The 19,647-nt window shown below is 42.4% G+C and overlaps 1 protein-coding gene across 2 annotated transcripts; it reads left to right on the top strand.

The window, feature by feature from the left end:
- Window positions 1–14,810: 14,810 nt before the first annotated feature.
- LOC135515750 (zinc finger protein 239-like) lies at window positions 14,811–19,506 on the top strand. Of its 2 annotated transcripts, none has more exons than XM_064939459.1 (8): window positions 14,811–15,052; window positions 15,277–15,473; window positions 16,293–16,397; window positions 16,489–16,584; window positions 16,906–17,016; window positions 17,195–17,315; window positions 17,426–17,719; window positions 18,344–19,506. In XM_064939459.1, the coding sequence occupies exons 2-8, from the start codon at window positions 15,324–15,326 to the stop codon at window positions 19,366–19,368; spliced, it is 1,902 nt and encodes a 633-aa protein (XP_064795531.1). In that variant the 5' UTR covers window positions 14,811–15,052; window positions 15,277–15,323; the 3' UTR covers window positions 19,369–19,506. The 2 variants fall into 2 exon arrangements, with proteins under 2 accessions (XP_064795531.1, XP_064795530.1); XM_064939458.1 differs by having other exon boundaries at window positions 14,811–15,137.
- The last annotated feature ends 141 nt before the right edge of the window (window positions 19,507–19,647 follow it).

Raw genomic sequence — 19,647 nt, 5'->3', positions numbered from 1 at the left:
AACATGAGACCAACCCTTTACTATATATATATATATATATACATACATACATACATACATACATACATACATACATACATACATACATACATACATACATACATACATACATACATACATACATACATACATATATATATGGTGGTTATATATACAGTTAGGTAAAAAAGTATTTGCTCCCCTGCTGATTTTGTACATTTGCCCACTGACAAAGAAAAGATCAGTCTATAATTTTAATGGGAGGTTTATTTGAACAGTGAGAGACAGAATAACAACAAAGAAATCCAGAAAAACGCATGTCAAAAAATGTTATAAATTGATTTGCATTTTAATGAGGGAAATAAGTATTTGACCCCCTCTCAATCAGAAAGATTTCTGGTTCCCAGGTGTCTTTTATACAGGTAACGAGCTGAGATTAGTTTCTCAGTCCACAGAAGCAATCAATCAATCCGATTCCAAACTCTCCCCCATGGCCAAGACCAAAGAGCTCTCCAAGGATGTCAGGGACAAGATTGTAGACCTACACAAAGCTGGAATGGGCTACAAGACCATCGCCAAGCAGCTTGGTGAGAAGGTGACAACAGTTGGTGTGATTATTCGCAAATGGAAGAAACACAAAAGAACTGTCAATATCCCTCGGCCTTGGGCTCCATGCAAGATCTCACCTCGTGGATTTGCAATGATCATGAGAACGGTGAGGAATCAGCCCTTAACTACACGGGAGGATCTTGTCAATGATCTCAAGGCAGCTGAGACCATAGTCACCAAGAAAACAATTGGTAACACACTACGCCGTGAAGGACTGAAATCCTGCAGCGCCTGCAAGGTCCCCCTGCTCAGGAAAGCACATATACATGCCCATCTGAAGTTTGCCAATGAACATCTGAATGATTCAGAGGACAACTGAGTGAAAGTGTTGTGGTCAGATGAGACCAAAATGTAACTCTTTGGCATCAACTCAACTCGCCGTGTTTGGAGGAGGAGGAACACCATCCCCACCGTCAAACATGGAGGTGGAAACATTATGCTTTGGGGGTGTTTTTCTGCTAAGGGGACAGGACAACTTCACCGCATCAACGGGATGATGGACGGGGCCATGTACCATTAAATCTTGGGTGAGAACCTCCTTCCCTCAGCCAGGGCATTGAAAATGGGTCGTGGATGGGTATTCCAGCATGACAATGACCCAAAACACACGGCCAAGGCAACAAAGGAGTGGCTCAAGAAGAAGCACATGAAGGTCCTGGAGTGGCCGAGCCAGTCTCCAGACCTTAATCCCATAGAACATCTGTGGATGGAGCTGAAGGTTTGAGTTGCCAAACGTCAGCCTCAACCTTAATGACTTGGAGAAGATCTGCAAAGAGGGACAAAATCCCTCCTGAGATGTGAGCAAACCTGGTGGCCAACTACAAGAAACGTCTGACCTCTTTGATTGCCAACAAGGGTTTTGCCACCAAGTACTAAGTCATGTTTTGCAGAGTGGTCAAATACTTGTTTCCCTCATTAAAATGCAAATCAATTTTTATTTGACATGTTTTTTGACGTGTTTTTCTGGATTTTTTTGTTGTTATTCTGTCTCACTGTTTAGATAAACCTACCATTAAAATTATAGACTGATCATTTCTTTGTCGGTGGGTAAACGTACAAAATCAGCAGGGGATCAAACACTTTTTTCCCTCGCTGCATGTTGGTTATATAATCTGTTCTCCTGTATTTTCTCACAGAATTGAACTTGGATCATTCTCTCAACGTAATGGTGAATGCTGACGAGCCGTCCCAGGTTCTTACCTGCACTCTGCCGCCATTCTCTTACAGTGAAATGGCCAACCTCTGCAAGGACAATACCAACCAAGTAGAAAAGGACAGAAAGCAGGTTGACAAGAAAGAAGAGGTGGTCAGAAAAGGGGACAAAAAGAGGGTGATCAAACAGGTTGACAAGAAAAAAGAGGGATCCCTTGCACCCCAAAACAGGACTCATGTATGTGAGTGTGGGAAGGTTTTCAAAAAACCATCACTGCTGACGCTACATATGGGAGTTCACACGATGCCACATCATTGTGACCAGTGTCCCAAACGATATGCTACTTCTGGGGCACTGAAAAAACACCAGCTACTTCACACAGAAGAAAGACCATTCGCATGTGAACACTGTGACCGGAGGCACAGGAGTGCTTATGATCTCAAAGTGCACGTACGCATTCACTCTGGGGAGCGCCGTCACATGTGTACTATTTGTAAGAAGAGGTTTGCCCATCCAAGTACATTAGTAAGACACACGCGAATGCATGCTGGGGAGAAGAATTATTTATGTAGCATATGTGGTAAGGCATTCCTTAGCTCAGGAGAAGTGCGACTGCATACACGAACGCACACAGGAGAAAACCTCCACACCTGTATACATTGTGGAAAGGGTTTCAAAGCATCTTGCCATCTTACGGTTCATCTGCGATCTCACACAGGCGAGCGTCCTTACACCTGCACCCAATGCCCCAAATCTTTCACTACCTCAGACTCTCTTAGAACGCACATATATATTCACACTGGGGAGAAACCTCACCAATGCTCAGAGTGTGGGAAAACATTTACTCAAAGGTGTAATATGGTAAATCATATGAGAAGAATTCACCGGTTAAGATTCTCCAAAAGCAGTCCAACAGAAAGAAACCCAGTCTCGTAAAAATGCTTTGAGTTTGAAATAAACTATGTAATAGGTAATTCCAATCTAAATATTGATTGGAATTATTGAGACAAGAAATTCCATGTATAATTCTGTTTTAAATACATGGTTTTACAGGTCCTCTTTTGTATTTCAGATTATCATATCAAAATATGTTTTTCAATAAACTTGAAATCAAGGTTCTTCACATCTACACATGATATTTACACTGCAAATAATGATTTTAGAAGTGGGATGATGATGATGACATTTACCCAATTTAAACTGTTTGACCAACCAGATTCCTTAATAACACCTGTAAGATATACATATACAATGTGTCCCGACTACCTCCAGAGGTCTTCAGGAAGATTTGATCACACTGTTCACTCTGCGTCAATTGAATTGGCAACATGAGTTTAATTCCAAAATGCTATATCCACCAATTTTTCACATTGGTGTTTTTTCACCTGAAATTATTGCATGTGGGTACCTTCATGTGCCAAATACTAATGTTCTCATTTTTTTAATTCATTGATTTTAGGTGTATATTAAAAATATTATTTTCAAGCAAAACTTTATATATCCATTGTTTAGTTGAAATGGAATGTTTGAATACGGTATTTTACTGTGATATGTGGTGGTTGTCTCACCTAGCCATCTTAATAAGGGCGCTTTAACCTGTACGGGATTGGTGTCCCTCAACCCAGACAGTTGTTGCTAAAAATTCGATAATGTGACTAGAATTATGTTGTAAACAACAGCCAACTTTCCTGGACATAAACTTGTTTTATAGGGGCAGTGTCCAATTTACAGTAGCTATTACAGCAAAAAAAATACCATGCAATTGTTTGAGGATAGTGCACAACAACAAGACACTGGTTTGATATATTCACCTATGAAGGTAAATCATGTACTTACATTCAGTAATCTTGCTCTGATTTGTCATCCTGAGTGTCCCAGAGATAAAATGTAGCATAATTTTTCTTTGATAAAATCACATTTTTTATTCAAATGTAGGAACTGGGTTTTACAGTTTGACCCCACTGCTGTCTCTGGCTCCACACCCACCCCACCCTGTCATCTAGATGTGAAGGTTAGTGTATTTTCTGTAGGGAAGCTAATGATCCATAATTTATGACATTCCTGGGAGTGTGTAAACTAAAAACAATTATTACCATAGCATTTTTGGATGTTCTCTAAAGTTATGTATTTGAAAATGTATACATTGACCAATTCTTTGCCAGGTGAACTTCTTTGCCAGGTGTAAACAAGCTAGCTAGCTCACTAACATGTAGAATGTGCGTCTTGTGTACTAATTGTAAATCGCTCTGGATAAGAGCATATGCATAAATGACTAAAATGCCAAATGTAAATGTTTTTAATACACATCTCATTATGGTATTGATTCATTTTTTAAATATTGATGTCACAAATGTATCATTTGTACAGTTAAAATGTAGTTAGGCTTTGTTACATTCGACTACATAGCAGTAATCTAGGCCTACTGCTTATTTTTCTGAGATTACCGCGATTTAGTGTTTTGCAAAAATATATACTATTTGTCTCTGAAATGACACCAAGCGATAGATTTCAAACAAATATATGTCATTCAACAACCCCATGCTATGATTAGATAGCCTAGTGAAAAAACACCAATGTATTTCATAAGTTCTTTAAACAATAAAAGTTAATTTACCAACATTTCTGAAAATAGATATTGGCCTATAGAGTTTTGAAAATAAAAATGGGAATGTCAAATGTGGACACAATCTGAATGTTGCCAAAATCAGGACAGGGTTTACAGTATGTTAGCGCAAGATATAAATGGCACTTAGGAGTGGGGGAGCTTCGTGCTTTTTCAATTTCAGTCAAGGAGATATTGGTTTAGTATTTGTTTAAATCTAGTCCAGGGGATGGTCATGTAATTGACTAAATGTAGTCCAGTGTTTTAGAATTAGTTGCTTATTAGGCTATATATCGATGTGCGCGATGGAGCCCCTCATCTATGATTCTCCACTGGGCGCGCAATATCATGTGCGCCTATATGCTATTTGTGTGGTCTCAATTAAATTATTCTTAGCCTATAGTCAAAGAAGTGCAAGTTCAGAGAAGAACAGAGCAAAGTTATATTTCAAACAGTGGCTACGGGTCATTCAGGGCAGTAGTATTTTACTGGGTGACTTTCACTTTTACTTTAGTCATTTTCTATTAAGTTATCTTTTACTCAATTATGACAAATACTTTTTCCACAACCAACTCAATGATTATTATTTTTTATTTTTTTACATTGTTTGCAAACTGATATGTGACACATAGTAATGCCAAAATAACATGCAAAACAGGCACACAAAAAAAACAGGTGGGGCTCAACTTGAGTAAAATTATTTGGTGTTAAATATACTTAAGTATCAAAAGTAAGTGGAATTGGTCAAATGTACTTAAGTATAAAAAGTAAAAGTATAAATCATTTCAAATTTCTTATATTAATAACCTCTACAGGATCGGTGTTTCCCCCCTGCGGGAAGGTTGAGCTAACTTGCGCTAATGTGATTAGCAACTTGCGCTAATGTGATTAGCATGATGTTGTAAGTACAAAATTTCCCAGGACATAGACATGTCTTATATGGGCAGAAAACTTACATTCTTGTTAATCTAACTGCACTGGCCAATTTACAGTAGCTCTTACAGTGAAAAAAATATAATGCCATTGTTTGCGCCGTGATTGGCTCATTGTTCTGTCACTCATGGGGCCACCACAAAATCTATGGGTAAAATCTCGCCCCTTGGGTGCTGCTATAGACTTACATTATAATTGCCTATCCAAGAAGGCTCAAGGTCATTGGCCACAGACAAAATTACGTCAAATCATGTTATATCTACCGTAGCACTGATTGGACTGATCATGTCAACATCATACTTTTAAAATCTTAGCTAGCAAGTTAGACAAGCTGTCATCTACATGCATCAAGTCGGAAAACTACTGGCAAATTCTTTATAATCCTTGTCATATTAAAATAAATTATAGATAAAACGTGGCCGTGCTTATCAGACATTGGACATAAAAATTACACAAATCTCAAATTCAACAATGAGTGTTAAGGCACCACTGCAGCCTCGGGTTCGATTCCAGGCTGTGTCACAGCCGGGTGTGACCGGAAGACCCATGAGGCGGCGTACAATTGGCCCAGCGTCGTCCGGGTTGGGAGAAGGTTTGGCCAGCCGGGATGTCCTTGTGTCATCGTGCTCTAGCGACTCCTTGTGGCGGGCCGGGCGCCTGCAAGCTGACACCGGTCGTCAGTTCAACAGTGTTTCCTCCGACACAATGGTGCGGCTAGCTTGGGGTTAAATTAGTGCAGCTTGGCTCTCGACCGTCGCTGAGTCCGATGGGGAGTTGCAATGATGGGACTAGATCATAACTACCAATTGGATATTAAGAAAAATGGGGTAACACCATGGGCCAAAAGAGTTTGAATACATTGGCCATGCTGATAATCCAGCATGACTTCTGCCGCATTCCAAAAAACTGGAAATGGTGAACATGGAAATCTCAGACTTCAGTGAGTTCAAGACAATTGGGAACTCTGATAAAAACTAGTTCAGGATAGGAAAATACGGAAAATTCCAAGTCGGGATTTTGTGCCTCTTTCTAGAGCCCACAAGAAGGACTGCCACGCCACCTTCCTGTTCAAGTGAGCATAGCACAACAAGGTGAGTCCAAAAATGTCTTGTATGCTGCTGCATAATGTAATATGCCAGGGAGATATGTGTACTGTATCCAAGAAAGTAATAAGTATATGTTGTCCATCCATTAATGTCTTAATTGAAATTATGGAATTATGGATTGCCTCTTATCCGCACGTTGTTCCCTTATGCCATAATTTGTACATCTCAATTGTCAATAGAAGCCACATTTGTAAGCAAGTCAGTCATATCAGCTACGTTTTTAAAAAGGCAGTAAACGAGACTGAATGAACTGTTTCGTTGCCAGACAAGGCTCCGCTGACACCCAGGTGTAGCAGTGGTAAGAATTCACTATGGTGCGGTTGGGACAGCTTTATGTAGGCCCTAACAGTTTGTCACCGTGATAGTGCAATGAATGTATTGTTTAGTGTAGTGGTTTTGCTGGCATGCATATCTTTTATTTTTTTGCCCCACCAACATTTACATGCTCAAATCGCCACTGATTTCAAAGATAGCTGCTGGGATGGTGTAAGTAAAACTGGGTTGCATTATACATTGCAATGGATATTCCAAACCTGAAGCCCAGTCGGCTCTGCTGTCACTGATCAAAAACCTTTTTATTTGCTGCCTAACCCAATGTTTGTGTTGTGTATAGGCCTACAGTGGCTGTTCAGGAGGAGAGTCTTGTATATTGAACAATACTGTACGATGCCACTTGAGGATCGGCAGATTTGGTGAGTCATTGTGTATCTCAGTAACCCAATACAAGATAAGAAGACAAGGATTTGAACCCTAGACATCAAATTGAATTTATGTGCTGAATACAACTGGTGTAGACTTTACCATGAAATGCTTACTAACCAACCATGCAGAGTTTAAAAATAAAATAGTATTAAGGAATAAACAAAAATACACAAGTAGAGTACCAGTACCAGATCAATGTGTAGAAGTACGAGGTATTTAAGGTAGATATGTACATGATGCATGGTAAAGTGACTAGCATTGAAGGTCCCCAAGAATGTCTGCAGCATTGAAGGTCCCCAAGAACACAGTGGCCCCCATCATTCTTAAATGGAAGAAGTTTGGAACCACCAAGACTCTTCCTAGAGCTGGCCGCCCAGCCAAACTGAGCAATCGGGGGAGAAGGGCCTTGGTCAAGGAGGTGGTCACTCTGACAGAGCTCTAGAGTTCTTCTGTGGAAATGGGAGAACCTTCCAGAAGAACAACCATCTCTGCAGCACTCCACCAATCAGGCCTTTATGGTAGAGTGGCCAGACGGAAGCCACTCCTCAGTAAAAGGCACATGTGACAGCCTGCTTGGAGTTTGCCAAAAGGAACCTAAAGACTCTCAGACCATGAGAAACAGAATTCTCTGATCTGATGAAGCCAAGATTGAACTCTTTGGCCTGAATGGCAAGTGTCACGTCTGGAGGAGAACTTGCCCCATCCCTACGATGAAACATCATCCTGTGAGGATGTTTTTCAGCGGCAGGGACTGGGAGACTAGTCAGGATCGTAGGGAAAGATGAACGGAGCAAAGTACAGAGTGATCCCTGACGAAAACCTGCTCTAGAGCACTCAGAACCTCAGAATGGGGCAAAGGTTCACCTTCCAACAGGACAATGACCTTAAGCACACAGCCAAGACAATGCAGGAGTGGCTTCGGGACAGGTCTCTCAATGTCCTTGAGTGGCCCTGCCAGAGACTGGACTTGAATCTGATCGAACATCTCTGGAGAAACCTGAAAATAGCTGTGCAGCGACGCTCCCTATCCAACCTGACAGAGCTTGAGAGGATCTGCAGAGAAGAATGGGAGAAACTCCCCCAATACAGGTGTGCCAAGCTAGTAGCGGCATACCCAAGAAGACTCGAAGCTGTAATCGCTGCCAAAGGTGTTTCAACAAAGTATTGAGTAAAGGGTCTGAATACTAATGTAAATGTGATATTTAATTTATTTTATTTTTTATAAATTAGCAAATATTTCTACAAACCTGTTTTTGCTTTTTCATTATGGGATATTGTAGATTGTAGATTGATTGTAGATTGATGAGAGGGGAAAACAATTCAAACAATTATAGAATTAGGCTGTAACTTAACAAAATGTGGAAAAAGTCAAGGGGTCTGAATACTTTCTGAAGGCACTGTATATACAAACCCTATAGACACTCACCACTACATTGACACTCCCACACACATTCACATACACTACATAAGCACACACACAAACACACACACAGACCGACACAACACAAACACACATACATACACATTACACACACATGCACATTCACACACACTTTAAAACTCATCAATTGCTGCTGCTCTGTTATTTATTGTACCCGTGTTATCTATCCTGATGCCTCGTCACTTTACCCTGCCTTCATGTACATATCTACCTCAAATACCTTATTATTATCTATCCTGATGCCTCGTCACTTTACCCTGCCTTCATGTACATATCTACCTCAAATACCTTATTATCTATCCTGATGCCTAGTCACTTTACCCTGCCTTCATGTACATATCTACCTCAAATACCTTATTATTATCTATCCTGATGCCTAGTCACTTTACCCTGCCTTCATGTACATATCTACCTCAAATACCTTATTATTATCTATCCTGATGCCTAGTCACTTTACCCTGCCTTCATGTACATATCTACCTCAAATACCTTATTATTATCTATCCTGATGCCTAGTCACTTTACCCTGCCTTCATGTACATATCTACCTCAAATATCTTATTATTATCTATCCTGATGCCTAGTCACTTTACCCTGCCTTCATGTACATATCTACCTCAAATGCCTCGTACTTCTACACATTGATCTGGTACTGGTACTCCACTCATTTTTATTCCTCATGTTACTATTTTATTTTTATTTTTAAACTCTGTTGGTTAATAAGCATTTCATGGTAAAGTCTACACCAGTTGTATTCAGCACATAAATACAATTTGATGTCCAGGGTTCAAATCCTTGTCTTCTTATCTTGTATTGGGTTATTGAGATACACAATAACTCAACAAATCTGCCAATCCTCAAGTGGCATAGTACAGTAGGGTTGTTCAAGATACAAAATCATGTGTGGACAGACAAGATTGTAACTTAATCTAATCCTGTCAGTTCCTAATTTCTTTACATTAGGTAATATCATTTTACATTTTACATTACATTTAAGTCATTTGGCAGACGCTCTTATCCAGAGCGACTTACAAATTGGTGAATTCACCTTATGACATCCAGTGGAGCAGCCACTTTACAATAGTGCATCTAAATCATTTAAGGGGGGGTGAGAAGGATTACTTTATCCTATCCTAGGTATTCCTTAAAGAGGTGGGGTTTCAGGTGTCTCTGGAAGGTGGTGATTGACTCCGCTGTCCTGGCGTCGTGAGGGAGTTTGTTCCACCATTGGGGGCCAGAGCAGCGAACAGTTTTGACTGGGCTGAGCGGGAACTGTACTTCCTCAGTGGTAGGGAGGCGAGCAGGCCAGAGGTGGATGAACGCAGTGTCCTTGTTTGGGTGGAGGGCCTGATCAGAGCCTGGAGGTACTGCGGTGCCGTTCCCCTCACAGCTCCGTAGGCAAGCACCATGGTCTTGTAGCGGATGCGAGCTTCAACTGGAAGCCAGTGGAGAGAGCGGAGGAGCGGGGTGACGTGAGAGAACTTGGGAAGGTTGAACACCAGACGGGCTGCGGCGTTCTGGATGAGTTGTAGGGGTTTAATGGCACAGGCAGGGAGCCCAGCCAACAGCGAGTTGCAGTAATCCAGACGGGAGATGACAAGTGCCTGGATTAGGACCTGCACCGCTTCCTGTGTGAGGCAGGGTCGTACTCTGCGGATGTTGTAGAGCATGAACCTACAGGAACGGCCCACCGCCTTGATGTTAGTTGAGAACGACAGGGTGTTGTCCAGGATCACGCCAAGTTTCTTAGCGCTCTGGGAGGAGGACACAATGGAGTTGTCAACCGTGATGGCGAGATCATGGAACGGGCAGTCCTTCCCCGGGAGGAAGAGCAGCTCCGTCTTGCCGAGGTTCAGCTTGAGGTGGTGATCCGTCATCCACACTGATATGTCTGCCAGACATGCAGAGATGCGATTCGCCACCTGGTCATCAGAAGGGGGAAAGGAGAAGATTAATTGTGTGTCGTCAGCATAGCAATGATAGGAGAGACCATGTGAGGTTATGACAGAGCCAAGTGACTTGGTGTATAGTGAGAATAGGAGAGGGCCTAGAACAGAGCCCTGGGGGACACCAGTGGTGAGAGCGCGTGGTGAGGAGACAGATTCTCGCCACGCCACCTGGTAGGAGCGACCTGTCAGGTAGGACGCAATCCAAGTGTGGGCCGCGCCGGAGATGCCCAACTCGGAGAGGGTAGAGAGGAGGATCTGATGGTTCACAGTATCGAAGGCAGCCGATAGGTCTAGAAGGATGAGAGCAGAGGAGAGAGAGTTAGCTTTAGCAGTGCGGAGCGCCTCGGTGATACAGAGAAGAGCAGTCTCAGTTGAATGACTAGTCTTGAAACCTGACTGATTTGGATCAAGAAGGTCATTCTGAGAGAGATAGCGGGAGAGCTGGCCAAGGACGGCACGTTCAAGAGTTTTGGAGAGAAAAGAAAGAAGGGATACTGGTCTGTAGTTGTTGACATCGGAGGGATCGAGTGTAGGTTTTTTCAGAAGGGGTGAAATTCTCGCTCTCTTGAAGACGGAAGGGACGTAGCCAGCGGTCAGGGATGAGTTGATGAGCGAGGTGAGGTAAGGGAGAAGGTCTCCGGAAATGGTCTGGAGAAGAGAGGAGGGGATAGGGTCAAGCGGGCAGGTTGTTGGGCGGCCGGCCGTCACAAGAAGCGAGATTTCATCTGGAGAGAGAGGGTAGAAAGAGGTCAGAGCACAGGGTAGGGCAGTGTGAGCAGAACCAGCGGTGTCGTTTGACTTAGCAAACGAGGATCGGATGTCGTCGACCTTCTTTTCAAAATGGTTGACGAAGTCATCTGCAGAGAGGGAGGAGGGGGGGAGGGGGAGGAGGATTCAGGAGGGAGGAGAAGGTGGCAAAGAGCTTCCTAGGGTTAGAGGCAGATGCTTGGAATTTAGAGTGGTAGAAAGTGGCTTTAGCAGCAGAGACAGAGGAGGAAAATGTAGAGAGGAGGGAGTGAAAGGATGCCAGGTCCGCAGGGAGGCGAGTTTTCCTCCATTTCCGCTCGGCTGCCCGGAGCCCTGTTCTGTGAGCTCGCAATGAGTCGTCGAGCCACGGAGCGGGAGGGGAGGACCGAGCCGGCCTGGAGGATAGGGGACATAGAGAGTCAAAGGATGCAGAAAGGGAAGAGAGGAGGGTTGAGGAGGCAGAATCAGGAGATAGGTTGGAGAAGGTTTGAGCAGAGGGAAGAGATGATAGGATGGAAGAGGAGAGAGTAGCGGGGGAGAGAGAGCGAAGGTTGGGACGGCGCGATACCATCCGAGTAGGGGCAGTGTGGGAAGTGTTGGATGAGAGCGAGAGGGAAAAGGATACAAGGTAGTGGTCGGAGACTTGGAGGGGAGTTGCAATGAGGTTAGTGGAAGAACAGCATCTAGTAAAGATGAGGTCGAGCGTATTGCCTGCCTTGTGAGTAGGGGGGGAAGGTGAGAGGGTGAGGTCAAAAGAGGAGAGGAGTGGAAAGAATGAGGCAGAGAGGAATGAGTCAGAGGTAGACGTGGGGAGGTTAAAGTCGCCCAGGACTGTGAGAGGTGAGCCGTCTTCAGGAAAGGAGCTTATCAAGGCATCAAGCTCATTGATGAACTCTCCGAGGGAACCTGGAGGGCGATAAATGATAAGGATGTTAAGCTTGAAAGGGCTGGTAACTGTGACAGCATGGAATTCAAAGGAGGCGATAGACAGATGGGTAAGGGGAGAAAGAGAGAATGACCACTTGGGAGAGATGAGGATCCCGGTGCCACCACCCCGCTGACCAGAAGCTCTCGGGGTGTGCGAGAACACGTGGGCGGACGAAGAGAGAGCAGTAGGAGTAGCAGTGTTATCTGTGGTGATCCATGTTTCCGTCAGTGCCAAGAAGTCGAGGGACTGGAGGGAGGCATAGGCTGAGATGAACTCTGCCTTGTTGGCCGCAGATCGGCAGTTCCAGAGGCTACCGGAGACCTGGAACTCCACGTGGGTCGTGCGCGCTGGGACCACCAGATTAGGGTGGCCGCGGCCACGCGGTGTGGAGCGTTTGTATGGTCTGTGCAGAGAGGAGAGAACAGGGATAGATAGACACATAGTTGACAGGCTACAGTAGAGGCTACGCTAATGCAAAGGAGATTGGAATGACAAGTGGACTACACGTCTCGAATGTTCAGAAAGTTAAGCTTACGTAGCAAGAATCTTATTGACTAAAATGATTGAAATGATACAGTACTGCTGGAGTAGGCTAGCTGGCAGTGGCTGCGTTGTTGACTTTGTAGGCTAGCTGGCAGTGGCTGCGTTGTTGACACTACACTAATCAAGTCGTTCCGTTGAGTGTAATAGTTTCTACAGTGCTGCTATTCGGGGGCTAGCTGGCTAGCTAGCAGTGTTGATTACGTTACGTTACGTTAAAAGAACGACAATAGCTGGCTAGCTAACCTAGAAAATCGCTCTAGACTACACAATTGTCTTTGAAACAAAGACGGCTATGTAGCTAGCTAGCTACGATCAAACAAATCAAACCGTTGTACTGTAATGAAGTGAAATGAAAATGTGATACTACCTGTGGAGCGAAGCGGAATGTTGACCGGGTAGTTGAAGTTCTATTCGGTAGACGTTGGCTAGCTGTTGGCTAGCTAGCTAGCAGTATCTCCTACGTTAAGGACGACAAATAGCTGGCTAGCTAACCTCGGTAAATTAAGATAATCACTCTAAGTCTACACACTCTAAACTACACAATTATCTTGGATACGAAGACAGCAAAGACAACTATGTAGCTAGCTAACACTACACTAATCAAGTCGTTCAGTTGAGTGTAATAGTTTCTACAGTGCTGGTAGACGGTGGACGTTAGCTAGCTGCTGGGCAGATAGCAGTGTAGACTATGTTAGGACGACGAAATACGATAATTACGCAATTATCTTTGATACAAAGACGGCTATGTAGCTAGCTAAGAAGAAATTGCTAAGATTAGACAAATCAAACCGTTGTACTATAATGAAATGTAATGAAAAGTTATACTACCTGCGGACCGAAGTGTAGATGCGACCGCTCGCTCCAACCCGGAAGTTATATCATTTATTGAATGAGTCAGCTATGTCTTAATATTATTGCTGCAGGTCAACAAAATGACTTCTTGCAGTCCAAAAGTTCAAATATTGTCTTTTCATATTTTGAGATGAAATGCGCCACAATAGTAACAAACACAAGAAAGGGCAAACTTTCAACACTGGTCTAAATGTACTAATTAAGCATTTCATATAACATCAGCTTATTACAATGTTGCCATAGACGTGGCAAAGTCATTTCTCTCAGATGTTTGTGGGGAAAAGGAAGTAAATCATGTCATTCTCATCCACGACAGCTCCGACATAGAGAGCAGTAGCAATGGTGCATTTTTGTAGGCACTAACTCCGTCATGGTTCGTTGGACGAAGCTTGTGGGGAAATTAGTGGAATTTTTGCAGGGTTTTTGGATCAACTGCAAAAATGTGTTCTGCCGTAATCACAGGCTTGGGAGATCTTATACATTTTGTTCTATGAGATCATCTTCATCAGCTAAAGTCACTTTTTGTGCATTTTTAAGTATTTATGTAATTTAAAAAAGCACAGAGCACATAAAGGCTTCATAATTCCTTAAGGTCATGTTAAATGACTGATGTTATCTAATAGAACAAAACGTTCAAGATCTCCGAAGCCTGTGTTAACCTCTGACCTTATTTTTAGTGTTTATCCCAAAACCCTATTCTTTCCCCATCCATTTTCCCCATGGGAATGGCTGAACGTATGAGACTTAACAAATTTTTAGCTTTTGGTTGGCGAGCTTTGTTATCATCCCTATTAATTAATGTTGATGGTTAAGAGGCAGCTCCCAAGAAAACTGCAGATGACTTTGACCTCCACCTGACAAGGCAAGTACGCTGGACAAGCCTTTTCCACAATGATGAGAGCTCAAATTTTCGTTATTAGATGGCAGGACAGTAACTGCAATTTTGTTGACATTTGAAACAAAAAATATGAACCATTTAATAATATTTCATTCATTTTAATTACGGAAGTGGAGCTGTCTCTCAGTCAGGGTTTTGACTAGGTGGTATACAGGAATTTTTTTGTAGCAGGTTAGGAGAACTTACACAGCAGGTCAGGAGAATTAGGCTATTTTGGTGGGAAATATTATAAACCCTCAATTAAACTAAATTATATATTGCAATGACTAAATACAAAGAGAATAATATTTTGTGGTATGCATCTTTCTTTTTAAAAATTAGGACCTTTATACTGAAGGATTGTTTTTAAACATCACCCGGAAGTACAGTACTTCGTCGAGGTCAATGATTTGTTTGTTGTTCGTCAAAGCACAGATAGATGAGTAGAACATCTTTGGTAAAAGTAATGGGATCTGCAAATGTTGGCTATAGAAAATGGTTTTAGTTTGCTAGCTAACTAGTATAGTATTAGCCAACTTGCATAAAGATATCAACCTTTTTAGCTACGTTGTAAACCCTCAGTGTATATTCTAGGCTTGGTCACTCCTAACATTAGCATCAAACTCTTTAGGTAACTAACAGTAGCTTGTTTCAGTGGCTTCTTTTTCTTTGCAAACTAGCTATGGATATCATTATTGATCCAGCATCAGAACAAGGTTAGTTTGTGTTAAATGTAGAAAAGTGATTTCCATTCAAATATGTCCTATAGCCTACACATAGCTTGTAATAATAGTAACTAGCTGAGTTATGGAATGTATTTGTTTATCTGTTAATTGCTCTTCTCTTCGGCGACAGATCTCCCTCTGTTCTCCTTGCGTCTCCTGGTTCCACCTCTACGACTGATGTCAGCTTTCATGTGGCAAGTGGCTCAAGAGCGTAATGTGATGCAGTATGGGAAGCTGGAGGAGTTTGTGACTTTGGTGACAGAGATGGTTCCAGAGCTGCTGAGCTCCAGGCAGAGGACCCAACTCATCCTGGGACTGAGAGCAAGGGTGAGAGGTGTAAATATTGAGGGTTGGGATGGGAAGAATCTTATGATGGAACAAACTATGGGCAGCTACTAGCTGCAATTACTGTACGTCTGCCCTGCTCTGATTAATCAGGCTGTAATACACAATTCATTGGTACATACAGACAACAACTAATGCCTGAAAAATCGTATGAATGTTCATTACAAGCCAGAATGTTGAATAAAATTACATTTAAACTTACTCTACCGGTTGTCTGGCGGATTGTCCTTCAGCATTTGCGACATTTCCACAGGAAAGTATTGTTTACCCAACCTTTTAGAGATATGGTTCGGCACCTAGGTAAAATTAGTTTTATATTGGATATTTGTTTTTCTCTTCAATAGCTATAGAACCAATATTCTGAATCGGGGTAGGATGGAGAACAATCCACACCTTTTTTGTGTGTGAATATTTTTCAATATTTCTTTCCCCTACAATTCTACATGAAAAAAATCTCTATCCTCCTGATTCAGAAAATACAATTTTCATTGTCATAACAAGCTTGGAGAGAGAAAAAAAAATCCAATATGTAATTATACCTTCACCTTAGTAGGCCCGAGACAATACTTTCCTGTGGATATTTTATCGAGTTTCAAGCATCTAAAGGACAAACCACACAGACAACTGGTAGAGTAAGTTTACATTTAACTTTATTCAACATTCTGGCTTGTAAGGAACACTTACACAATTTTGCAGGCATTCATTGCATGCTGTATGTACCAATAAATTATGTATTACAGCCTGATTAATCAGACTACCCTGGCCCTAGTCCTGCTTTTCACATGTCCACCTCTGTTCCAGATGGTTTTAGAGTTGTGTTGCAGTGCGGGCAGAGCTGACCTCCTGACCATCCAGGCCCACCTGGACATAATCCACACGTTGACAGAAAAATCCTTACACAAAGAGGTAGTTTAAATTAGCAACACTTTATGAATGAGACACTGGGAAGATGCACTCCTGTACATTTGTCTGATGTTTTGTTTGCGCCTAATGACAGAGTCATGGTGATGAATTGGAGGCTTCAGATTCTAACTTTGTGGAGCTGGTCCAAACCCTGCTGGAAGACCCTTCTGAGAGGGAGCATTTCTTCCAGGTGAGGAACTTTCTCTCTAGAGTTCTTTATGATCTGTTTGCTTGAATATATTTCTGAAATAGGCTTCTAGTTGAACATCTACTTAGATCAACTGCTCCTCTATTGTTCCCACAAGTAAGGGAGGAGGCTGATGAATCTCATCAGACCAACTCCTTGAATGGCCTACTGCTTGTAGTTTGCACCCTTACATGTGTGTACATTACTGTACTTATACTTGGGATATTGTTTCTTAACAGGAAAAGTTCCAAAATAGCTAGAGTGCATCTTAAATGGAGACATTTGGCACTAGACACATTTCATGCGATATTGTCTATTTCACAGGAGGTGTTTCCAGTCCACTATGGCCCTCTGTATGACACAGCGCTGCAGACACTGGTGGGGGAGTTCCTCTCCAGACTGGAGGAGCTGCTGCCTGTACCAGACCTCACGCAGGTACTGAGGAAAACATCTCAGTTCTAAAAGATAGACGGAACATCACGTCATGTGGCTCCACAGATGAATTGAATGGTGTTTTTGGTCATGTCCAAACTTGTACCAGCCACTTGAGGTTTTGTATTTCAACTCTTTATTATCCTGTATTGCCCTGCTCCCCTTGCCCTGCCCCTCTTAGACAGCAGCATGGCTCAGTGCTGCCCCCTCTGCCCTGGAGGGATGTGGACAGACTGTCTTTGACCCTGAACAACTGAAGATAGTGCTGCAGCACCATCAGCGTCATGGAAACCTGAACAAGAGTAAGTCTCCAACCAGATAATGGCTATGAAGTAAATAGTCCAATTGGACACCTCTTGTATTTTTTACTTGCCAATGTAGGTGAGTTTAACTGATGTTCTCTCCTACTCAGGTCATGTCTCTAAATACACTGCAGATACCATCCTGTCCACACTGTCCATCTCTCCAAAAATGAGAGTTGTTATTAACTACGAGCCAGACAACTCTGACAATGTGAGGCCATATTCAGATGACAATGAATGCATAGATAAGGGGGTAGAGGTCAGTGAATATGAAGACCACAATGAAATCCTGGATGAAGACACTGATAGATGCTTGGAGGATCTAGGGCTGTCAACATCAGAAGAACAGGAGGGTCTGTCACCCGCAGAGACCTCAGTGTTGGTTACTCCAGTACCCTGTGACGGTAAGGAAAATAAAAAAGTTCAAACACTCATCCATTGTTTATAACTAATAAAGTATATGAATTATAATGTGCAAGTAACTGCCAAAATAATAAAAACATTTGAGTAAATGAGGCATACGAAGTCTATTCTATGTGCTTCCACACAGGTGTGGTTCTTGACCAAATTAAACAATTAAAGTCACATGCTTAGGGTCATGTATAGAAATGCTGGACAGGCTATTTTTTTGCCTACCATGGCTATGCCTCCATAGGATGGCGATGCCCCCATCCACAATGCACGAGTGGTAACTGAATGGTTTGAGCATGAAAACGATGTTAACTGTGTCATGGCCATCAGTCACAGATCTCAACCCAATTGAACAATTATGGGATATTATGGCGAGGTGCCTTCGAGAGCATTTTCCACCACCATCAACAAAGCACAAAATGATGGAATTTGTCGAATGGTGTCGCATCCCTCCAATAGAGTTCCAGACACTTGTAGAATCTATGCCAAGGTGCCCAACGCCCTTTGAAAACATTTTATATTGTTGTTTCCTTTAGTTTGGCATTTACCTGTGTAAAAATATGAATATATATATATGGTGGTTATGTAATCTTATTTCCTGTATTTTCTCTTTACAGAATTGGACTTGAATCGTTCTCTCAACGTAACGGTGAATGCTGACGAGCCATCCCAGGTTCTTACCTGCACTCTGCCTCCATTCTCTCACAGTGAAATGGCCAACCTCTGCAAGGACAATACCGACCAAGTAGAAAAGGACAGAAAGCAGGTTGACAAGAAAGAAGAGGTGGTCAGAAAAGGGGACAAAAAGAATGTGATCAAACAGGTTGACAAGAAAACAAAGGTGTTCAGAAAGGGAGACAAAAAGAGGGTGATCAAACCGGTTGACAAGAAAAAAGAGGGATCCCCTGCACCCCAAAACAGGACTCATACATGTGAATGTGGGAAGGTTTTCAAAAAACCATCACTGTTGACGCTACATATGGGAGTTCACACGATGCCATATCATTGTGACCAGTGTCCCAAACGATATGCTACTCCTGGGGCACTGAAAAAACACCAGCTACTTCACACAGAAGAAAGACCATTCGCATGTGAACACTGTGACCGGAGGTACAGGAGTGCTTATGATCTCAAAGTGCACGTACGCATTCACTCTGGGGAGCGCCGTCACATGTGTACTGTCTGTGGTAAGAGGTTTACCCAGCAGTGTGCATTAGTGAGACACACACGAATGCATGCTGGGGAGAAGAATTATTTATGTAGCATATGTGGTAAGGCATTCCTTACCTCAGGAGAACTGCGGTTGCATACACGAACGCACACAGGAGAAAATCCCCACACCTGTAAACATTGTGGAAAGGGTTTCAAAGTATCTTGCCATCTTATGGTTCATCTGCGATCTCACACAGGCGAGCGTCCTTACACCTGCACCCAATGCCCCAAATCTTTCACTACCTCAGACTCTCTTAGAACGCACATATATACACACACTGGGGAGAAACCTCACCGGTGCTCAGAGTGTGGGAAAACATTTACTCAAAGGGGTAATATGGTAAATCATATGAGAAGAGTTCATAGACCAGTTAAGATTCTCCAAAAGTACTCCCAACACAGACAAAGTCTCGTAAAAAAAAAAAATTGAGAACAAAATAAACTATGTAGGAGTTAATTCCAATGTAAATACTAGCGGTATACACGTGATTTTACAGGTCCTCTTTTGTATATCAGATTATTATACCAAAATGTTTTTCAATAAACTTCTTCCGATTTTTCATGTCTACACATGATATTCGAGACTACAAAATAACAATAATGATTTTAGAAGCGGGATTATGATTTACATTGACCCAATTTAAAATGGTTTAAACCTCCAGATTCCTTTACACTAAAAAAATATGCAGAAACAATGCATCCCCAACTA

The sequence above is a fragment of the Oncorhynchus masou genome, chromosome 27 (assembly GCF_036934945.1).
Source record: "Oncorhynchus masou masou isolate Uvic2021 chromosome 27, UVic_Omas_1.1, whole genome shotgun sequence".
NCBI classification, from domain to species: Eukaryota; Metazoa; Chordata; class Actinopteri; order Salmoniformes; family Salmonidae; genus Oncorhynchus; species Oncorhynchus masou.
Note: the sequence above shows the minus strand (reverse complement) of the source record. Positions and strands in the feature narration are given on the sequence as shown.

Bases quoted from the DNA above. Each gene is read 5' to 3' on its own strand.
- LOC135515750 (XM_064939458.1), top strand. From the start codon at position 15,104: ATGGATATCATTATTGATCCAGCATCAGAACAAG. The intron at 16,585-16,905 runs GTGAGGAACTTT...TCTATTTCACAG, and splicing joins AGAGGGAGCATTTCTTCCAG to GAGGTGTTTCCAGTCCACTA. The intron at 17,720-18,343 runs GTAAGGAAAATA...TTCTCTTTACAG, and splicing joins TACTCCAGTACCCTGTGACG to AATTGGACTTGAATCGTTCT.